Consider the following 18,455-nt stretch of genomic DNA (forward strand, 5'->3'; position numbering starts at 1 on the left):
CGCCCCGGCCCGGTCCCACCTGACACTGGTACTTGGCATCGTCGTCCAGCATTACGGGCGAGATGTCGAGCGAGAAGTCGCCCTCCTCGTCGCTGCCCACCATCGTGTACCGCTCGAAGCCGCTCAGGTTCCGGTGCGTCCCGAGCCCGAAATCGTCCTTGGTCCACTGTGAGGGTGAGAGCGCGGGAGGTGTTTTTGGTAAATGTTTTCAAGCCGAAGGAAAGGCGCCCCTGCTTACCTGCAGCTGGCCGGACTTGTTCACCACCCGGCAGGGCAGGGTGACGCGCGACCCGACGATAGCGGTCTGGTCCTGCGGCTCCATCGCGAAGCGCTGCTCGAGCTGGCGGCTGCCACTGCCGGCCGCCGGTGACACCTTCGCCCCACCGCCAACCCGCAGCAGCAGAAACAGGTAGAAGATCGGCAAGGGTGACGCGGTGACGGCCGCTAGCCGCGACCTCGTCGTCCGTCGACCGTTCAGCGCCCGCAGCATGGCGTGGCGCAGCGGAAAGATGTGTTGAATGGCAAACCTGCTTAACCGAACCGTTCCTGTAGCGCTCTGCTGCCGAATGTCCGGTACGCGTCGCTAGTCATCTTAGGCATTCGCTGCTGCCGCCGCCGCGCAAAGGTTCGTCGCCTGGTACCAGAGGGCGCTGCAAGGAAATGCGAGGCATTAGCGTTGGCGCATGGATTTGCCGGCTAAACAAAAATAGCTTCACGCCGCACGGAAAAATGTTGCACGGGAAAAAAGGGGCGAAAAGCAAAAGAAAGAAAACCAAACGCGCTTAAATAAACCCTCGTGCCGAATCAAGTGTTGTTATTGCCAGCTCACCACACACACACAATCATAGAGCCTGGTAGCATGCAATGAATATTTCAGCTCGTAACCGCATTCGATTGCGTTCGATTGCAATTTCCCACTGCGACGGACGGACTGTACCTCAAACACCCCTCTCCCTTTGCAGGTGTGCACGCGCTGGCTACTATTATTGTGGGACCGGTTTTGCAAGAAATTAAATAAATATTAGTCTCTCTCTCTCTCTCTTTCCTTTGGTTGCATTTTCCCACCGCCTTCAATCTCTTCAGTGCCGGCGGAAATTCATGCTCTCTTTAATCGCAAAAAAAAACAGCGATGGAAGCGAAGGAAAATCAGCATACACACGGGGACGGTACCATTGGACGTTCCGTACTCGGGGTGCGATTTATACCAGCATTCGTTTGCACTATTTCCACTCTTTTTTTGCCGGCGTGGGTGGGTAAGGTAAGGTAGGGAATGTTTTTTAAGAAGCTCAACGGTTGGAATATATTTTTAGCATCTAGTGCGCCGCGTGCGAGGGAGGGTGTTTTAGGCGTCAAAGCTAACGTTTATGCTGCTGCACGGACACAGAAAAAAAGAGACTAAAAACACGCACACACACGTTGCCCATCCGCATTGGAGTCTGTGGCAAGTGTTTTGCACTTAGTTTGCGGTTCAATAGCAGGTGGAGAAGAGGAATAATAATAATAAAAAGACACCCACACACACACACACTTCAAACGCGGGCACAGTATTCGGTTGCCGTTGATGAAGTGCCGTGGAGAGCTTTTGCGGGCTCAATGAGCCGGAAATGCTGCTACCCAATGAAAGCATGGGAAAACTATGCCCTGCATCGAGTGTGTGTGTGTGTGTGTTGTGTTGTGTGGTTTTGAGTATTTCTTTTAGCACTGCACTTCTTTTTACTGGACTTAAGCCATCACGCCCTCGTTCGGGGAGGATGAGGTTTACTTTTGTGAACCATTCGCTCTGCCACGTTTTGCTCTCAGGATCTACTGTGACTGGCTAATGATTGACTCGTACGGTTGCTGTTGTGTTTTAATATTGCGGAACGCATCGCAAATATGTGGTGCTTGATTTTTTTGTAAATTAACTTAACATCTATACATAGATCATGCTTTTCAACTTTCAAAGCAGCTCATCCTTCTTCAACAAATGTCCACAAAGAAGTACTCCAGCTTGGAGGTAAGCTTAAAGTCTGAAAAGTATTGTAGATCGCTAAACAGATACTCCAAGAAATACAGGAATATTACGATGTTGAACACACCACCTGTAACATATCCTCCCTGATCCTTCAGGATTATTTTGTCCCTCACGTCGAAGAGATGGTCAGAAACTATAAAAGAGGATTACGAAACGGAAAATCTACCACTGATCAGATATTCCTTAGGCGGCACATCTCTGAGAAGATGGCAGAATACAGCTTCAAAGTCGCATATGGTAGCATAGCTAGGGTAAAACTGTGCGACACTATGAGCTCTTCTGGAATCTCGGCTAAACTGATAATGGAGCAAAAGCTTTCACCCGTCATGTCAAAAGTGATGTTCAAAATTGGTTATAAAAAACAGGCTATGAGACCACCTGGACTACATACACTATGATTCTAGATTCCACCACGTGATTTCTTTCAAACTTTAACCGCCGCGTCATATGAAAGCGCATGACGGCTTTGTTCACCGCTCAGCTTTGTATCTGACGCTCAGCATTTCGCTTAATAGCGAATGAGGTAGGAAAGAGAGAGCGAGAACGACATGTGCTACGCCGCTTATCGCAGTGAAACAAAAGAGTGATAACAATCGCACGAGCAATTGTCGCTCTCATCGCTCTCTTGCCATGCGCTACGTGCTCACTTGAAAAACTGTGACGTCAGGCCGGCGGTCAAAGTGTTAATGCACCTTGGGGTAAATGTAAACAACCCCGTGTTTTCGAGCAGGTACTCGAATCTAATTTTAGCTTGGAGGCTAGAATAATCTAGACTGAAAATTGCAGCCTAGTTTTGTGTGTGGTTTTGTATGGAGTGTTTACATGATTTCAGCCTCCAGTTGTCAAACTTAATACAAAAAACTAACTAGAATCGTGAAGGGCCCCAATGCTGGTTAGAATTATTCTGACCAACGTAACTTGCCAAGTGAAAAAAAAAAAAAACGCTCAGGGCCTTTTGCTACCAACAAAGGTCTGCGCCAGCGCTTGCCTTGGGTCTTCTTTTGAACTTGGCGTTAGAGAGGGCCATACAGGACTCGAGGGTGGAGACTTCGAGAACCATCTTCATTAAGTCAATCTAGATCCTGGCATACGCTGATGATATAAACATCATTGGTCTACGACTCTCCTATGTAGCAGAAGCCTACCAAGGGATCGAGCAGGCGGCAGAGAACCTCGGATTGCAGATAAACGAGGCAAAGACCAAACTGATGGTGGCAATATCAGCGGGCTTACCAATAAATAATCAAAATCTACGTAGGCGTGACGTACAGATAGAAGAACGCACTTTTGAAGTCGTCCCATATTTCACCAATCTCAAGTCAAAGGTTAGCAACGACAACCGGCAAAAACAGTTCACCTCAAAGATCCTGTCGCGACGGACGAAGCTGGGACTATATAGTACCTATATAGTACCAGTACTCACATACGCGTCTAAGACAAGGACACTGTCCAAATCTAACGAAACCTTCTTAGCCACGTTTGAGAGAAAGATGATCAGAAGGATTCTTGGCCCCGTAGTATGTGTGGAAGGACAATGGAGGAGCCGCTATTAAGACGAGCTATACGAGATGTACGGCGACCTCACTGTCGTGCAGCGTGTCAAGCTCGTCGGGCTCCGGTGGGCTGGCCATGTTGTACCCATGGAAACGGACGAGCCAGTCCATAAAGTCTTTTTAAGCCGTCCACAAGGACAGAGGAGGCGTGATAGGCCCAAATTGAGGTGGCAAGATGGCGTGGAGGCGTCCATCATTACGACCGAAATAACGAATTGACAGACGAAGGCGAGAGACCGTGAGCGGTTTAGGACACTCCTGAGGCAGGCCAAGGCCAAAGTAAGTAAGGTCCTCAGCGGGCAAGCCCAATATACCACCATTGCACAGTGGGCAACGGCCATACAAACGCCGGGATGAAAATCAATTCCTCGTGCTATCAAATGCAATTGCTCTTACTATACAGGGTAGTCCTGTACTAAAACCGTCAAGACAGCGAATGAAAATGAAAATTTATCGCTCACAACATTGCACTATTGCGTAGTAGTCAACAGCATCAACAACAATTGTTAGGAATTAAAACGAAGGTAGAATAAATTTCTTACTAAAATTAATTTTTACAGTATTAAGCGCTAAGAAAGTCGAGTTTTTTTACGGTTGGTTTTGCAAAGTGCTGATTCCTGTTTTACGACCTTTTTTTTGAAACTGTTTTCCTTCTGTTCAGCTTTGTTTTTTTTAGGCTTGTTTGTTTCAAATACCCGTTTATGACAGGTAGATGGATACTGGTGGTGTATGGCTCCTACAACAACACATGTCAAAATTGCTCGCGCTATTTTCAAGAAAAAGTTAAATAATATTCGGGGTCGCGGATGGTCGCAGCAAATTTCAACGACAAAGCGTAGGAAAAATGATGATCTTTCCTGTGATATACGACTCACGAGTGGAATCGTGTCGAATCATTAAAACAATTACTCTCACAAAATGAAAATATCCTGAAATTCGGCAGTGATGTCTGGTTTGACACATTGATTACGAAAACTCAACCATCATGTACTAAAATATGATGGTTTATGTTCGGTTGAAAAATAGCTCAAATTTGGCACAAAAAACACAAAGTTTGTACTTTGCTGGCCCATATCTCAGTAAGTTTAAGATAAAAACGTTAAATGTTTTGGTCTCAACTAAGTTTAAGTATCTATTTTAAGGAAATGTGTATGGTTATAACCTGCGATAAAGTTGGTTTTTCGATTTCTGTACAGGCGTTTACCCAATGTGCATTAGGCGGCTGTAGACACAATTAACACAATTGCTTTGAAAAATATTTATTGATCACTCCTCAGAGATATTTTCATGTCTCGATAGAACATTTGTGAATTACTCAACGGTGTTTAACTCGTCTTCCGGAGCAGTTTACTTGCTGGCTAGGTAAAGTGCCAACATCTTGCAATGAAGCAAGATATCTTCCCAAAGCAAAAAAAAAAAAAACTCTCCCCATTCATCATCCCATCCCGCTGGTAGTTCAAATTTGCTAAAAGCTTCCGATCAGTTTTACAAATAATGTGTCTAGTGCGCTGCCTCGCGCCACAACCGTGTTACTTTGGCGCGCAAATACTGTCAATAATGGCTTTGCGTTATTGATGACAATGGTAAGTAAACTTTCAGCGGGAAAAACAAAATAATATCAAAAAAGACAGTATCGACTGAAGCAAGTCCGCCCACACAGCTACACAAAGCAAAACTTTGCAGCTGCATAGCGTCTACCGAAAGATGAAGATGGTAGTTTCCACGCTCACCTCACCGCACCGCTCGGTGTCGTTATTCGTCAACACCTTTCCGCCATCCATCGGTGCGGTTGTTTGCGCTCGCCCGCTCGTGAACTGTGTGTGTGTGTGTGTGTGTGTGTGTGTGTACCATATGCAGAACAAAAGAACCGTTATCAGTCGCAGCGGGCGCGACAAATGAGGGCGATCAGCACGAACGGCGGACGGCACGGGAGCGAACGAACTGGACCAAACTCGGCACCGGCCCCAAGAAGATGCCGGTGATGCCGGGGCGGGCTTCGAGAAAGAAACTGCGGCTGCGGCATTAGCTGCACGTCTTAACTTAACCCCCCCCCCCCCGGGGGTCCGACGGAGGCTGACGGTAATGTCAATTCCTCGAGCTGCCCGAGCGCAGGCACACCGAGTCTCGCAGGTCCTGAATATTCCATAAGTTTTATACGGTACTATAAACGACCCGCTTAACTTGTCAGCTTCGGAGCTGACGCGGTGGAAAGGGGAGGGGGGGGGTAGGGGAGCCGGGGAAGGGGGCTGGAAGGTCGATAGGTTTACCTTTTTCCCGGGCCCGGTCGGTTCTTATCGTTTTGAGCGGCCGTGTTTTGTCGCCGCTCTCGCTGATTACGCTGCCGGGGCGCGCGCGCTCGGAGCAAGTAGTAACCTCCGGAGCTGCTGGGTGGGGTGGAAGGTGGAAACTAGTGAAACCATCGCCGGCAAAGGCCTGTCGCGCACACACACACACACAGCGAGCGAGCACACTGCAGCAGCAGCAGCAGCACTGCACTGTCGCAAGAAATAATGTGCCGTAAACGTGTATTTTCAAAACCATAAATAAGTTCTAACGAGCCACCTGGGACTCGTAAGCGTCTTTGGAATTATTATTATTTTTATCACCCCCTGGGTTGTGAGTGTGTTGGGGGGAGGGGTTCTTCTTGCTGCTGCTGCTGCTGCTGTAGTGCGGGCGGACGGGCGACTACGCTGCGGCAGGAGGAGCAACCGTGTGAGCATTTTTATTAGGGCACCGGCTCCAAGCGGGCAATCTGCACTGGCGTCCCGAAGCATCGTTCGGTATCGTCATCATTCTTCCCCGAGGCTGCCCCAGTGCTGCCAGCGTGGGGAAGCTTTCGCTCCCTTTTTTTTTTTCGATCGGCGGAGGGGTCGGAGAGAACGCCCGGACACGAGCTTGTTACGCTAATGTCAAATTCATAAGCCTACAGCGGGCACGGGAAGGCGGGCGGGCGGGCGGGGTATAATCATGATTGCCCGTCCCGGTGCCCGGCTTTGTTGCCCCGGGGTTACGTGATATAGCGCACCCGGGGCTGGCAGCACTGCCTACTCAATAATTCCCAACCACCTTTTTGCTTTGCTACCTTGCCCAGGTTTGCCCGACTGCTGCAAACGTTTCGATCGGTGGCCACATTTGCAACTGTGAATTAACAAAAAAAAAAAAGAAAAAAAGAAGCAGTACTGGACACCATTAAGTCCACACGCACTGCGTCCGCTGTCATCGATGTGGGACCGTTGTCAGTTTGAGTGTTTTTTTTTTTTTGCACGATTTTGCATCCTTCAATTTGGAGCTTCAAAAAAAAACCCGCGAAAACTTCACGAGGGCCATTTTGTTCTTCTGCTGCTGCTGCTGCTGCTCGACGCCTGCCCCAAACAATTTTGTGGCCCCGAAAATCCGCGGCTAATCTGCATGTCGCCGGGAGATTGTGCCGAAAAGCCATTAAGCGTTTTGTTTATTTCATTATGAACGATCCTTGCGGACTCGTGCCTGCGTCGTGCCGCTCTCTTCGCCAAGGCGTTGGGGTGTGTGTGTGTTTTTCAATTGTGTGTGTGTGTATTGCTCCTGTGCCTTTACATTATGGTGACGACAAATCACAACTCAACGGTGGAACCAGCAGCAAGCGACAAACACTCGAATAAAAGCAAACCAAAACAACACCAAAAAAAACCTCACCAAAACGACACTGCTTTGCCGAAGAAGTGCGCGCTTGGGATGGGATGAGGACAGCGGGAGTGGGGGGGGGGGGGCAAAAAAAGAAGCCATAACACACAAATGATGTTCTCACTCAGTTTTCGGAGATTAAACACACATTGTTTAGTCATCATGGTGTGTTTTGGCTGTTTGTACACGTCGACGCCGACCAAACAAATCACTCCTGGCGGGCCATTCCGTTCTCGGGTAGCCCCGAACGCCCCGAAGGATTTGGATGGAGGTGAGGTTTGGGCTACCAAGATTGCCTGCTAGGCGAGCCGCGAGTTTTATGACGAATGTTGCTCCTGTCCTGCCCTCATCCGTCGCCTTCGGGAGGACAGTTTTTTTTGTTGGCTGTTGTTGGTTGGACCCGTTGTGTTTAAAACAAAAGCGGAAAGATTCGCCCAAGTTCACGGAAGCCAAGAGAAAGAAGTCCTATTTTCGACCTTGCTCACTAACACACACACACGCTCAAAATGGGTAGCAGATGGCTTTGGGTTTTGAGGCGTTGGTCCCGGGAGGCGGGAGAATAATTCGCGTTTTTTTTTTGTTGTTGTTGTTGCCGCCACCACTCGAACGCCTTTTGTGTTGCGTTGTTGTTTTCGTTTGCGCCGTGGAAAGCGGCTGGCGCCGGTGTGGTATAATTTTTACCAACCAGCTCCATGGGTGGTGGGATATGGGCGTACCTTCTTCCTCATTTGGAATTCCTCGAAAAAAAAGGGAGGATTGCGGAGAGAAAAAAAAAACCAAAAAAAACAAACCCCCCGGCGTGCGAAAATACTTTTCCATTTTTGCCTTATCATCGGGCGGGCTAATGTTTTAGGAACAATCAATCATTTTTGTGTGTGAAGAATCGTACGACAACCCGCGCAAAGGGGGAGTGGTACGCGTGCGATGGATGGGGAGTTTCCCTCCCCCCCCCCTTGGGTGTGGTTTTTTTTGTTGTTGCTGGCTTGATTGTGCCTCGGAAAACTTGGCACGGTGCGCAAAAAGTATGGTAATTTTTGTGGGACGATTTTCCAAAATTGAAATACTACAAACGACAAAGATTAATATGACGCATCGCTCGATGTAGCTATCAGTGTAAAACTGATGGACTGCGTTTTTGTTTTTGCAGCTGGTTTGAAATAATAAACGAAGCGATGTTTAATATACAGAAGATAACATTTTTATCGTCAGATGTTGTTTCATTAATTCAAGAGATTGAAATAACGATTTTAATTTACACAATGATTAGCAAGGAGGGTAGAAAAAGAATTGCAACTAGCAATTTACAAGAAAATTACGCCTGAATACGTATATTTTCTAATACGAATACGTACCAGAATCAGGTATAGATTCGGATTAGGTCTGGGAGCAAGAACAGGCTTAGTTTTAGAGGCAGATTCATCGGAGTAACATATCTGGACCGGAATATATAAAAGGATAGAGACGATCGACTCAATCAAGCATTCAATAGAGCAAATAAATCATTTGAGTAACAATTTCAGGTCCCGTCTATAGAAAACGAAACACCAAAAAAACGATAATAATTCACCACATCGTCCACTCGGGGTAACAAAATGTCATCTACGTCTATTCAATCCACCGTAATGCTCGAATGTTTCGTCTTCCCTCTGTGTGCGTAACGTTACGTACTTTATGGACTGCTGTCAATCGTGCTAAGACTTTGCTCGGGTTGCGGTACCATATCAAGAAAATGGATTTTGTTTAATTTGTTAAGCTGTGATTGTTTTCGATTTTGATTAATTCCGTTTTTGTGTAATTCTTCCCCAATGCCCAAAGCTTGTTTTCAATGTTATGGAAATTGTGTTAGGTGAACGCAATTTAGTCACCATAACACCTATTTCGGCATGCTCTTTTGAGGACAATTTTCTTTAAATGCCCACTTTATTAGCTGATTCGTCACTAGGAAGCCGTCATTTGACGGCAAGAAGGGTGGGCTAAAATTGCCATTTAAATAGCTTCATGATTTGCTCGCTAGTCTAGCTTCCACCTTCCTTTCCGGCTTCTTTTCGCCCCGTGCAACACCGTTGCAGCGATTTGACTGTTTTTTTTTTGCCGCTGAGCTCTATGCGGAATCAGCTATTTATCCGGATGATCCGTGCAAAGCAATCCGGCTGCCGAGCTGCTCTCTCGAATGCGATTGCGAATCTTTTCGTTTGATTTAAACCAACCAAGCACGTGGCTCTGTGTGTGTGTGTGTGTGTGTTTGAGGGGGGAAAAAAGAACATAGAGAAGCAAGGGCAACAATCATGCTCAGGTATTGTTTACTCGATCCCTGTGTGTCTCTTGCCCGTGCTTGCCGGCCCAACCGGTCCGTGGCAGTGCAGCGAAGCGATTCAACCCGGCGGTGCTTTCGGTCCTTCGAACCGGATCATTCCGCCACGGCGAGCGCTAGACGAGAGCTATTCGTGGAATTTATCGAAGCAAAACAGTGAAATAAAATCACCCACAGCGCGCGGTGCAAACAGTGGCTTGGCTGCAGCGTGTGTCTGTGTCGCGTTTTCTTTTCTACAGTGTGGGTGTGTGTATGTGTGTGTGTGTGTGTATGGTGTTCGAAATTGCCAACAAACGGCACTAATGAGGATGGCTGTAATGATGATGATAAAGACGAAATCGACGGCACGTTATTATCAGTGCGTGTGTTTAGAGCGTCCGGCGTTCTCGCTCCGACCGTCTTTCGTGGTGGGCGAAGACGTCTAGAAGACTGGTGGGCTGGTGGGATGTTTGTTTCGGACAGGTGATTTTCCCGATCCGCTGTCCTTGCCCAGCGCCTATTGACGAACAACATTCTGCAGTTGTACACAACCAGACACACATACCCACACACACAAACAGGCATTAAATATTTCCGCCCAGGGAAAGGCAAACATTGGTCGGTACCGTTTGCTTACCTAGTTGCCCCTAACCTGCAGGACTGACCCGCTTCTCTCCTATGTTGCTGTATGTGTGTGTATGTTGCTGGTGTCTTCTCTTCACTGCAGCAAAAAGACATCTTTCCAGGGCCTGTGTGTGTGTGTTGGGGCGTGGTTTTTGTTTGGTCGAGCAAAACAGGCATTAAATTTAATCTGATGAACATGTATTATTTTAATTGATTTCTGTAATGCCAACCGGAGCCGGCGCATGGGTTGGAACTTTTCCTTGCCCACACCCTCCCACATATGTGCTGGGCGGTTGACAGTTCGCCTTGCACACAGACACACACACACACCTATACACATAGCCAGAGCCGGATCGATGTAATTAGGTTTGAACTTTCTAATGAACCTTTTCTGCCGGCGCTTGCAGGCCGCCCGTTTGCGGGCAGCGGAGGCAGCAAAAAGGTAGTGGCCAAACACGGGTGGCCTGCCGGCGCGGCGAGATTATTGCTGCAGCAAAAGTACTGGCCCAACCGACCCGCTCGTGCACGTGAGTGGGTAGATAATTTTCAAACAATTTTACGCTGCACTGGCACTGGTGCGAGCAAAACGGTTTACCAATCCATTTTACCGAATGCAATGATGAGCCGATGGGTGGTGATGCTGGCGGTACGCTTTGTTGTAACCACACCACAGCATCCTTTCGCTCGGTGCTTCGATTTCGAGTGCCTGCGATGCATTACACCAGAGTGCACGTGTTTTGGGAGGGTGGAGGAGGGGGAGTGACGAAGAATGTTCAAACACAGACTCGGGCATCACGTTTGATTGTGGCTGACGGGCCACCTACTGCCGGCGTACGATGGACGCGTCGGCCGTTTTTTTTTTTTTTATTTTGGTACTTGGGCAACCTGACGGAACTTTGGGAACTCACTCACGCATGTTGCATGCTGGCTGGTTGGTGCATTCGAGGCGAACTACGGCACTGGAACGTTCTGCACGGAAGCATTGCGTCGGGTTTGATTGATGCGGCCGGCTTGGGATAGAAGTTGAGAGAAACGGTTGAAAGTGAAGTCAAAAGGAAGTAGTTGGTTGTTGCTGCTGCTCCTGCTGCTACTGCTGTTTGAAAAGGGCATTTGATCTCTGCTTAACTAGAATGCGTTTCGTGGAGAACATTATTGCACAATGTGTTACCCTGGCAAATCAAGCATTAAAAGACTAATCGTGTCGATGGTTATCGTAGAGGGATTCGAGTTGTATTCGAGCAGTTTTGAAATAGCTTTTTTCGTTTGTTTTGATGAGGAAAATGGTATTCATATACATTCTAAACAAATATACCACAGTATGATACATTAAAACATTGTTCGAGTAGTTTTCGAGCAGTTTTTTATACCAGCATTATAAGAGTCTAATATCACTTACAAACATTTTTACCAAAACCCCTGGAGTATACTACACTGAAACATTGTACGAGCAGTTTTCGAACAGTTTATTTACGATTGTATTTTGTTATCACGAGACAAATGACATCCGTATGGACTCCTGACAAATCTAAGTCAAGAGTGAAACGACACATTGCTGTATTGAATGTAGGTGTGTGATATCATGGATGATGAATCCTTCGTGAAATTTGATTACAGGACCCTTGTGAGTATTTCATGCGGTCAGATCTATTAGTGACAATCACTATAATGACAACGTGAGTATACGTTTGGGAATGGTTGCAGCTGTTCCGCTTGGTTCGAAACCATCATGAAGCAGTTCTACTTCAGCTTAATTTTAGCATACGTGTATTAAAAGCGATAGAGAGAGAGCATTAAAACAAAGTATACAGGTCAATCGTATCCAAGCCGTACCCCAAGGAGACTAAGAGAACTACATCTAGGGCTCTCTCCAAGACATATTTGGGCAAAGCAGACAACTTTTGAAACTGTCGAAAAATACTGGACAACGATATGAAACATTGTGGAGAACAATCACTGCTGACGCTGCTGACGATTGTAAGTCCTCTATTTGAAGTACAGTTGTACTAGATGTAAGAAACATGGACGAGGAGTCGACAAAGTCATGTTCAAAAGGACAAATGCCGTGGAGTTGAAATAATCGTGGTGTGGTGAATCTCAACCACCTCCTCGGTCGACAATGGACAGCATAGAGCCTTAAAGAGTCCAAGATCCGCTAGTGGTTTGAAATTAATATTAAATCTGTCCATCGTGGCACCGCCGAAGCATCGAATCGGGAAGGGAAGGGCTCAAAACCGCCAACTGCACGAATCGGTTTCACCCTCAGTGCTCGCACTGTCTGTCTCTGGAGCGCCTCTGTGCGTGTTTGAGTAGAGCAATAAATTTCTGAACCAATTTCCCGACACTTTTCTTCCCCACCACCACCACCATCACCATCACCACAAAATGGTACGTGGCGCGATGATAGAGATTGATCGGAATCAATGGCACCGCACGCACACTCACACATTCAGTGCATTTTGCACTCGGTTTCGGTTTGCTACACACGCAAGGGTTGGCGGTCGTGCGGTGCGTGATGATGATGGGTGGTGAGTGTGAGTATCGATTATATCACACACACACACACACACACACCTCCATACGCTCTAAAAAAACACAGACTCGAACGATGAAGTGTAGTGTGGTACGTGCGACGACCCCATTCGCCACAGGTACGTACGAATTGGCAGGGCAGTGTCGATAAAAAATGCACGCGTGTTTCTCGTCCGAATCAACACTTTTGCGCCAAGTTATCATCGGCTGTATGATGATAACCCTGCGGGTGCGTGTGTGTGTGTGCTCTTTTTTTGCTTTTGCCACCCCCCCTTCTTTCCTGCTCTCTTTGCCCACCCTTTTACTATGATGTGTCGATTTGCCACAGAAACCACGGGCAAAATGGCAAGGTGTACGCCGCCCGATGGGTGGAAACCGTTGGTGGAAAATTGGTTGAAATCAGCAATTTTTGTTGTGGTCACCAATCCGGTGGGGGTAGGAGTGGGCGAGGGGTGGGGTGGGGGGATCGGGCAGACCTGCTATGCTTAGCACCGCATAATCATCATGGCCCGCTGTTGCTGGGCTGGTTCGGAAAACCGTTTGTGCATGCAATTTTCAGCCCCTGCAAAACTCACTGCCCTCCCCCCCCCCGCCCCTTTTTTTTCAGCACCCGTTTCCGATGGAGCGAGCGGGACGGCTGGGCACTGTTGTGGTGGTTTTGTGATTTTTACTCCGTGCCCCCGATGCTGAACCCCACCGCCTCTCGGGTTTCGGGTTCGATCAACCGACCTGTTTTGCGGTGTCGGTGCGGCCGCTCGCTCGCAACCAGACGGCCCTGGCAATGATTGAAATGGGCCGCACCTCGAGTGTGCAGGGCCCATCCGCTTTATGGTCGTGTTACTGAGCGGCGAACGCGTTCCAACACGTTCCCGTCACTTGCGTAACTGGACGGGATGGGATGGAAAGTGCATTGCAGCGCGTGCGAACCCCGCGCGAAAAGGTCATAATTGACGGAAACTTGATATTGAGGTGTTGGAAATATTTTAATAAAGAGTTTTATTACAGGTTTTTTTGTTGCTGTCTGGCTTTTGTAGGTGCAAAACTGTTGACAAAGAGCAGCTCCGGGCAGCTGCTAACTTTAATCTTCCTGGGCGCGATTGTCCACACGCGTAGATTTATCAGCTTTAAATTCAAAATCCGTCGTTAGGCAACATCGAAATTCAAGTATTAATTTAATATGGGCCAGCATTGCAATCAATCGTTATCGGTCGTTGTCTCGAAGTGGTCCAATAGTGAGATAAAGCAGCGTTTTAAAAGTTGCTATGTAAATAGCTTGTTATGTCGTAGAGTTCAGTGTGTTTCGGTACAGTATTTCACATACTTAGCAAGTTTTTCCCCCACAATTTTGAAATTTATCAAAAAACAATCACTCATCTCAAGAGGTGGGACCTATCATCATCATCATCTCATAACTCATCTTTTGTTACCAATATTTTCAGATCTTTTGAGGCAGGTACCCAACTTGATGCAATATACACTGACTTTCATGCTGCATTTGATAGTTTGCCCCACTCTTTACTATTAGCTAAACTATCTAAACTTGGTTTTGGTGATGGCATTATTAGCTGGCTGTCCTCATACTTAAGTAATCGATCTTGCAGGGTTAAAACCGGGTCGTACTTATCTGTGGAGTTTTTTTGTACGTCTGGTGTCCCTCAGGGTTGTGTGCTAAGTCCACTTCTGTTTTCTTTGTTCATCAATGATGTCTGTAATGTTTTACCTCCTGATGGTCATCTCCTTTATGCGGATGATCTCAAAATCTTTTTACCTGTGTCCTCTTCTTCTGATTGTATGAGTCTTCAGCATTACCTCAATGCATTTGCTCATTGGTGTTCATCCAATTTACTTCGCCTGTGTCCCGAAAAATGTTCTGTTATTTCTTTCTCTCACTCTCTTTCTCCTATTTTATTTAACTATACTCTCTCTAGCGCTTCCCTCTCTCGTGTTATGTCCATCCGTGACCTTGGTATTATACTTGACTGTCGTCTTAACTTTAAACTGCAGCTTGATGAGGTGCTACTAAAAGCAAATCGAACCCTTGGGTTTATCTTACGTTTTACCTCTATTTTTAGAGATCAAAGCATCCTAAGAATCCTTTATTGTGCTTTGGTAAGGCCTATTCTTGAATATGCAAGTATCATCTGGAATCCTCCCACTATTGATGGCTGTTCGAGAATTGAAAGCATTCAGCGCCTCTTTACCAGGATTGCCTTTCGTCGTTTGTTCGGTGCTGCCTCACTACCTCCCTATGAAACGCGATTGCAGTTATTCAATCTTCACTCCTTAAGCTTCCGCCGCCAAGTGTTTCAGGCTTGTTTTATTGGTGGCTTATTACTTTCTGATACTGATGCTCCTGATTTACTCTCGTCCATCTCGCTGTATGTTCCCTCTCGTTCTCTTCGTCCACGTGATCCTCTGTCAATTGAAACACGTCATACTCTTTATACTTTCAATGACCCTCTTCTGTCCTGTTTCAGGTTGTTTAACCACTTTTACTATCTCTTTGATTTCGACTCCTCTCTTAACTCTTTCCGTAACCGTATTTTTTCTTCTAATTCCCTTTAATTATTCTCCTTAGTTTTCTATTACTCCCTTTTTTTGTTTTTGTTAAGTTTATGATAGTCTCTACGCTCTACTCTTGTTTTTTCTTTTCTTTTTTGCTAGGTCAAGACTAGGTTAGTTAGGCTTAGTTTTTCATGAATTATTTTGTTTATTTGTTAGTATTAAATTAGTTTTAAGTCTATTATATTTAGCCTTGATGGCGGATATTGTATGAAATAAATGAAATGAAATGAAATGAAATGAAATAACCATTTTTTTATACTTGTTGTGTTTTAGGCCTGAAAAGGCATTTTTCAACTGAAAAGTTTTAAAATAAAACAACATTTAAAGCTTAAAGCTTTTCCGAAAAAAGTATGAACACGATTTAAATTAAGCTAAGGTTTTTTTTTAATTCCAATAAACGATGCTTGGTTTTAATACACAAAATTGAATCCTACTATTTCAAATTTGAAACTACATCATGGTGAAAATGCTGCTAAATCTGTAATACTTCTGGGGGTAAAAGTTTTTGGACAGGTCTTAATTTTATCATTTCTATGCTTTTGAAATATTAAGTACAGCTTTTTTTTAAACAAATGTTTGCCTCCTTTTTACAACAAGTAATACTGCAGCCCAATTTATGGCCACAATTAGCCGGGAAGATCTCCACTGTGGCCGGCTCGTGAAGCACCGGGCTGCTCCATTGCTCCACCAACGCTGGTCCAGGCACCGGGCGCCTCCACCGGAATGTGAAATTCGAAGCCCAGTGAAGCGTTCGCTGGGCAGCCGGATGGGTCCCATTAGCGAAATCAAATCAGGACGCACAGATCAGTCCCCGGGAGTAGAGCGACGCCAGCGAACTCAGTGGGTGTATGTGTGTGTGTGTGTATAATTTTCCGGCGGTTCAGCATCGAAGGCTATCGGTTACTTTATTACCGGTGTGGCGAACCGGTGTGCAGGCGAGCAGGTCTAATGTAGCGTCCGGCTCCGCCTGCCGCAGCGTCGGGCTTTAATTCAATTCATGTGGCGCACCGGTGCGGGCGGATGTGCGTGGCAAGGCAGGTGCAAATGCGTTACTTTTCATTTTTAGCAGCAAGAGTGAGCAGTTTCGGGGCGGGCGGGCAGCTCACGAATCAACGCAACCAACGCCACTCCCTGTTTGCTGCAGTAACTAAATCACCCCAAAAACGGCACCCCCACCGGAAACCATCGGTGCACTGGGCAGGAGCGGGACTAACAACCACAACCTCTCGGACACTCTCGGGTAGTGTTTGTGCCGCCATAAATTCGTGCACATTAACTGCAAATACCCCACCGGTGCACCGGGCACGAGGTACGGTTAATAATGCCCAGGCCCGAAATTGGGCTTGGCGCCATTTTGTGGGACATCGATCGATTGGGGGCTCCGTTATTAGGTCCCGCACTGGCTGGAGACACTAATTTACGGCACTGCTGGGTGGTGCGCGTTCGCAGCAACACCGTTTACTGAGGAGGCGTTGCGGGCGGATGTAGTGAACGGTGCGATGTATGCGTCGTTGACGCAAGTGTGCGTCACGGGGCGCCTAAATGTATGCAAGGCGCTTTAAATCCATCGGGCAAGTGAGTTTACTCGGTGGAAGTGTTAGGGAAAAAAGTAATCGTGTCCCTTTCGTACCGGCTCTAACTGTAACGAAAACGGGATTTTATTTTATCAATGGAAAAGGGAGGGAAATTATAATTAATTTGCATGCTGCATACCTTCCGGCGTTTCGATATTTACAAATTTGCCTTTCCCTTCAGTCCCTTTTATCTGATAGTGTCGAATGTAATGAGTTTAGAAAGTGTCTCTACAGTTTATTATACTAAACTACTACATAACGGAAGCTAGCTGCTCGTTTTATACCCGTCGTATATGATATGGTCTATATTATATGTATATGATATGGGCATTCCAACAGAATACCTTGCTTACAATGCTTCGGTGACATGAGATTATGTAAAAAGTAATGATACAAATAAAAACAAGCAGTAACCATGTAAGCAAACAAGCGATTTCACATACATTTAGGCGCAATATTACCTTTAAGCGCCTGAATATATGCAGTTGGGTATTTTCTGTAAGACAAGACGGCACGTTTTAAATTAAAAAAGGGCATTTATTAACAATTTGTGACATTTCACCATTTTTTGTACACGTCAAGCCAGTTAACGCTAGTTGATTCTAAGGAACTATTTTCACGAACGTTTGTTTTACGCATGTGATATGATTCAATTCCATTTTTATACTTGTTTTCCTACGAAAGCAAAAAGATTCTGCTCTGCTCTTTCAAAACTGCTCCCTACCCAAATCAGCACTCCATCGAACAAATCGCGTTAGAAATGAAAATTCCCTGCCTAACAAGCTACAAGACACATTTACGTTCGCTGCTCGTCTCAGCCTCTTCGCCCCCCTCCCCCCCCCCCTCCTAAAAGTTCACCCCGAAAGCTGCCAACATAAATTCGCAACAAGAAAGATCACCACAACAAAGCACTTTAGTGTACGCCCGCTTAGCTATCCGCTACCCGGAACGCCCTGTTCACCGCGGCAAACCAGCCACTATCTGTTTTTTTTCGGCGAAAATTTGCACCAACTTTGCTCATTCGAATCGTGTTTTTCGCCGAGTGATTGATTCAGTAATTAAAACATCCAAATTAAGCCTCGATGGCACTGCTGCTGCTGCTGCTGCTGTGTCGAGCGCTCCGTCGATGCTGCAGTCGTGCCATGGACGAACTTTTCCAAGCGACATAGAGCGATGAACTTAATTTGGCAAGAAACACTTTCTCCGCGCCTCGCCCACACCGAGCCAAACTGTGTTCAGTTGCGAGTATAATAAGCAGTAGAAAGTTTGTGTGTGTGTGTGTGTTTCTCCTTGTTCCTTGAAATTGGTGGCATCATTTCTAGTGGGATGGATGGAACTCATCCCGCTGAAGAGAGAAACTGTAGCGTGGAAGAGTATTTTTTTTGCTGTTGCCCGTGCGCCCGTAACGCTTTCTTAGAAAGCGATTTGTTTTACCCCATTTCTAAAACGGTCTCCCATCGCCATTGCCAATGCCCGCGTTTGGGTAGTTGGGGTCGGTAAAACGGGCAAGGGGGTTGTGGCGGTGGGAATTAAAATTCACACGACCGCTCGCCGAAAGCACTTTTCACAAGCGTTTAATTTTTAAAATGGCAAAAGCGAAAACGATTCACCCCACTGCACTGCCACCCGAAAACCAAATGAACCGC

The 18,455-nt window shown here is 46.5% G+C and overlaps 1 protein-coding gene across 4 annotated transcripts in view; it reads right to left on the reverse strand.

Moving 5' to 3' along the window:
- LOC120906221 (irregular chiasm C-roughest protein-like) overlaps window positions 1–18,455 on the reverse strand; it is a 219,185-nt gene that overhangs the window by 11,009 nt on the left and 189,721 nt on the right. For 2 of the 4 annotated variants that reach the window (XM_040317736.1, XM_040317733.1), the window contains 3 exons: window positions 11,050–11,151; window positions 239–650; window positions 1–166 (listed from right to left, as the gene is read on the reverse strand). In XM_040317736.1, coding sequence (XP_040173670.1) covers window positions 1–166; window positions 239–490 — 418 coding nt within the window. In that variant the 5' untranslated portion in view covers window positions 491–650; window positions 11,050–11,151. The remainder of the gene's footprint in view (window positions 167–238; window positions 651–11,049; window positions 11,152–18,455) is intronic. The other 2 variants (XM_040317734.1, XM_040317735.1) reach the window with 2 other exon arrangements.

This window comes from Anopheles arabiensis, chromosome X, assembly GCF_016920715.1.
Source record: "Anopheles arabiensis isolate DONGOLA chromosome X, AaraD3, whole genome shotgun sequence".
Lineage (NCBI taxonomy): Eukaryota > Metazoa > Arthropoda > Insecta > Diptera > Culicidae > Anopheles > Anopheles arabiensis.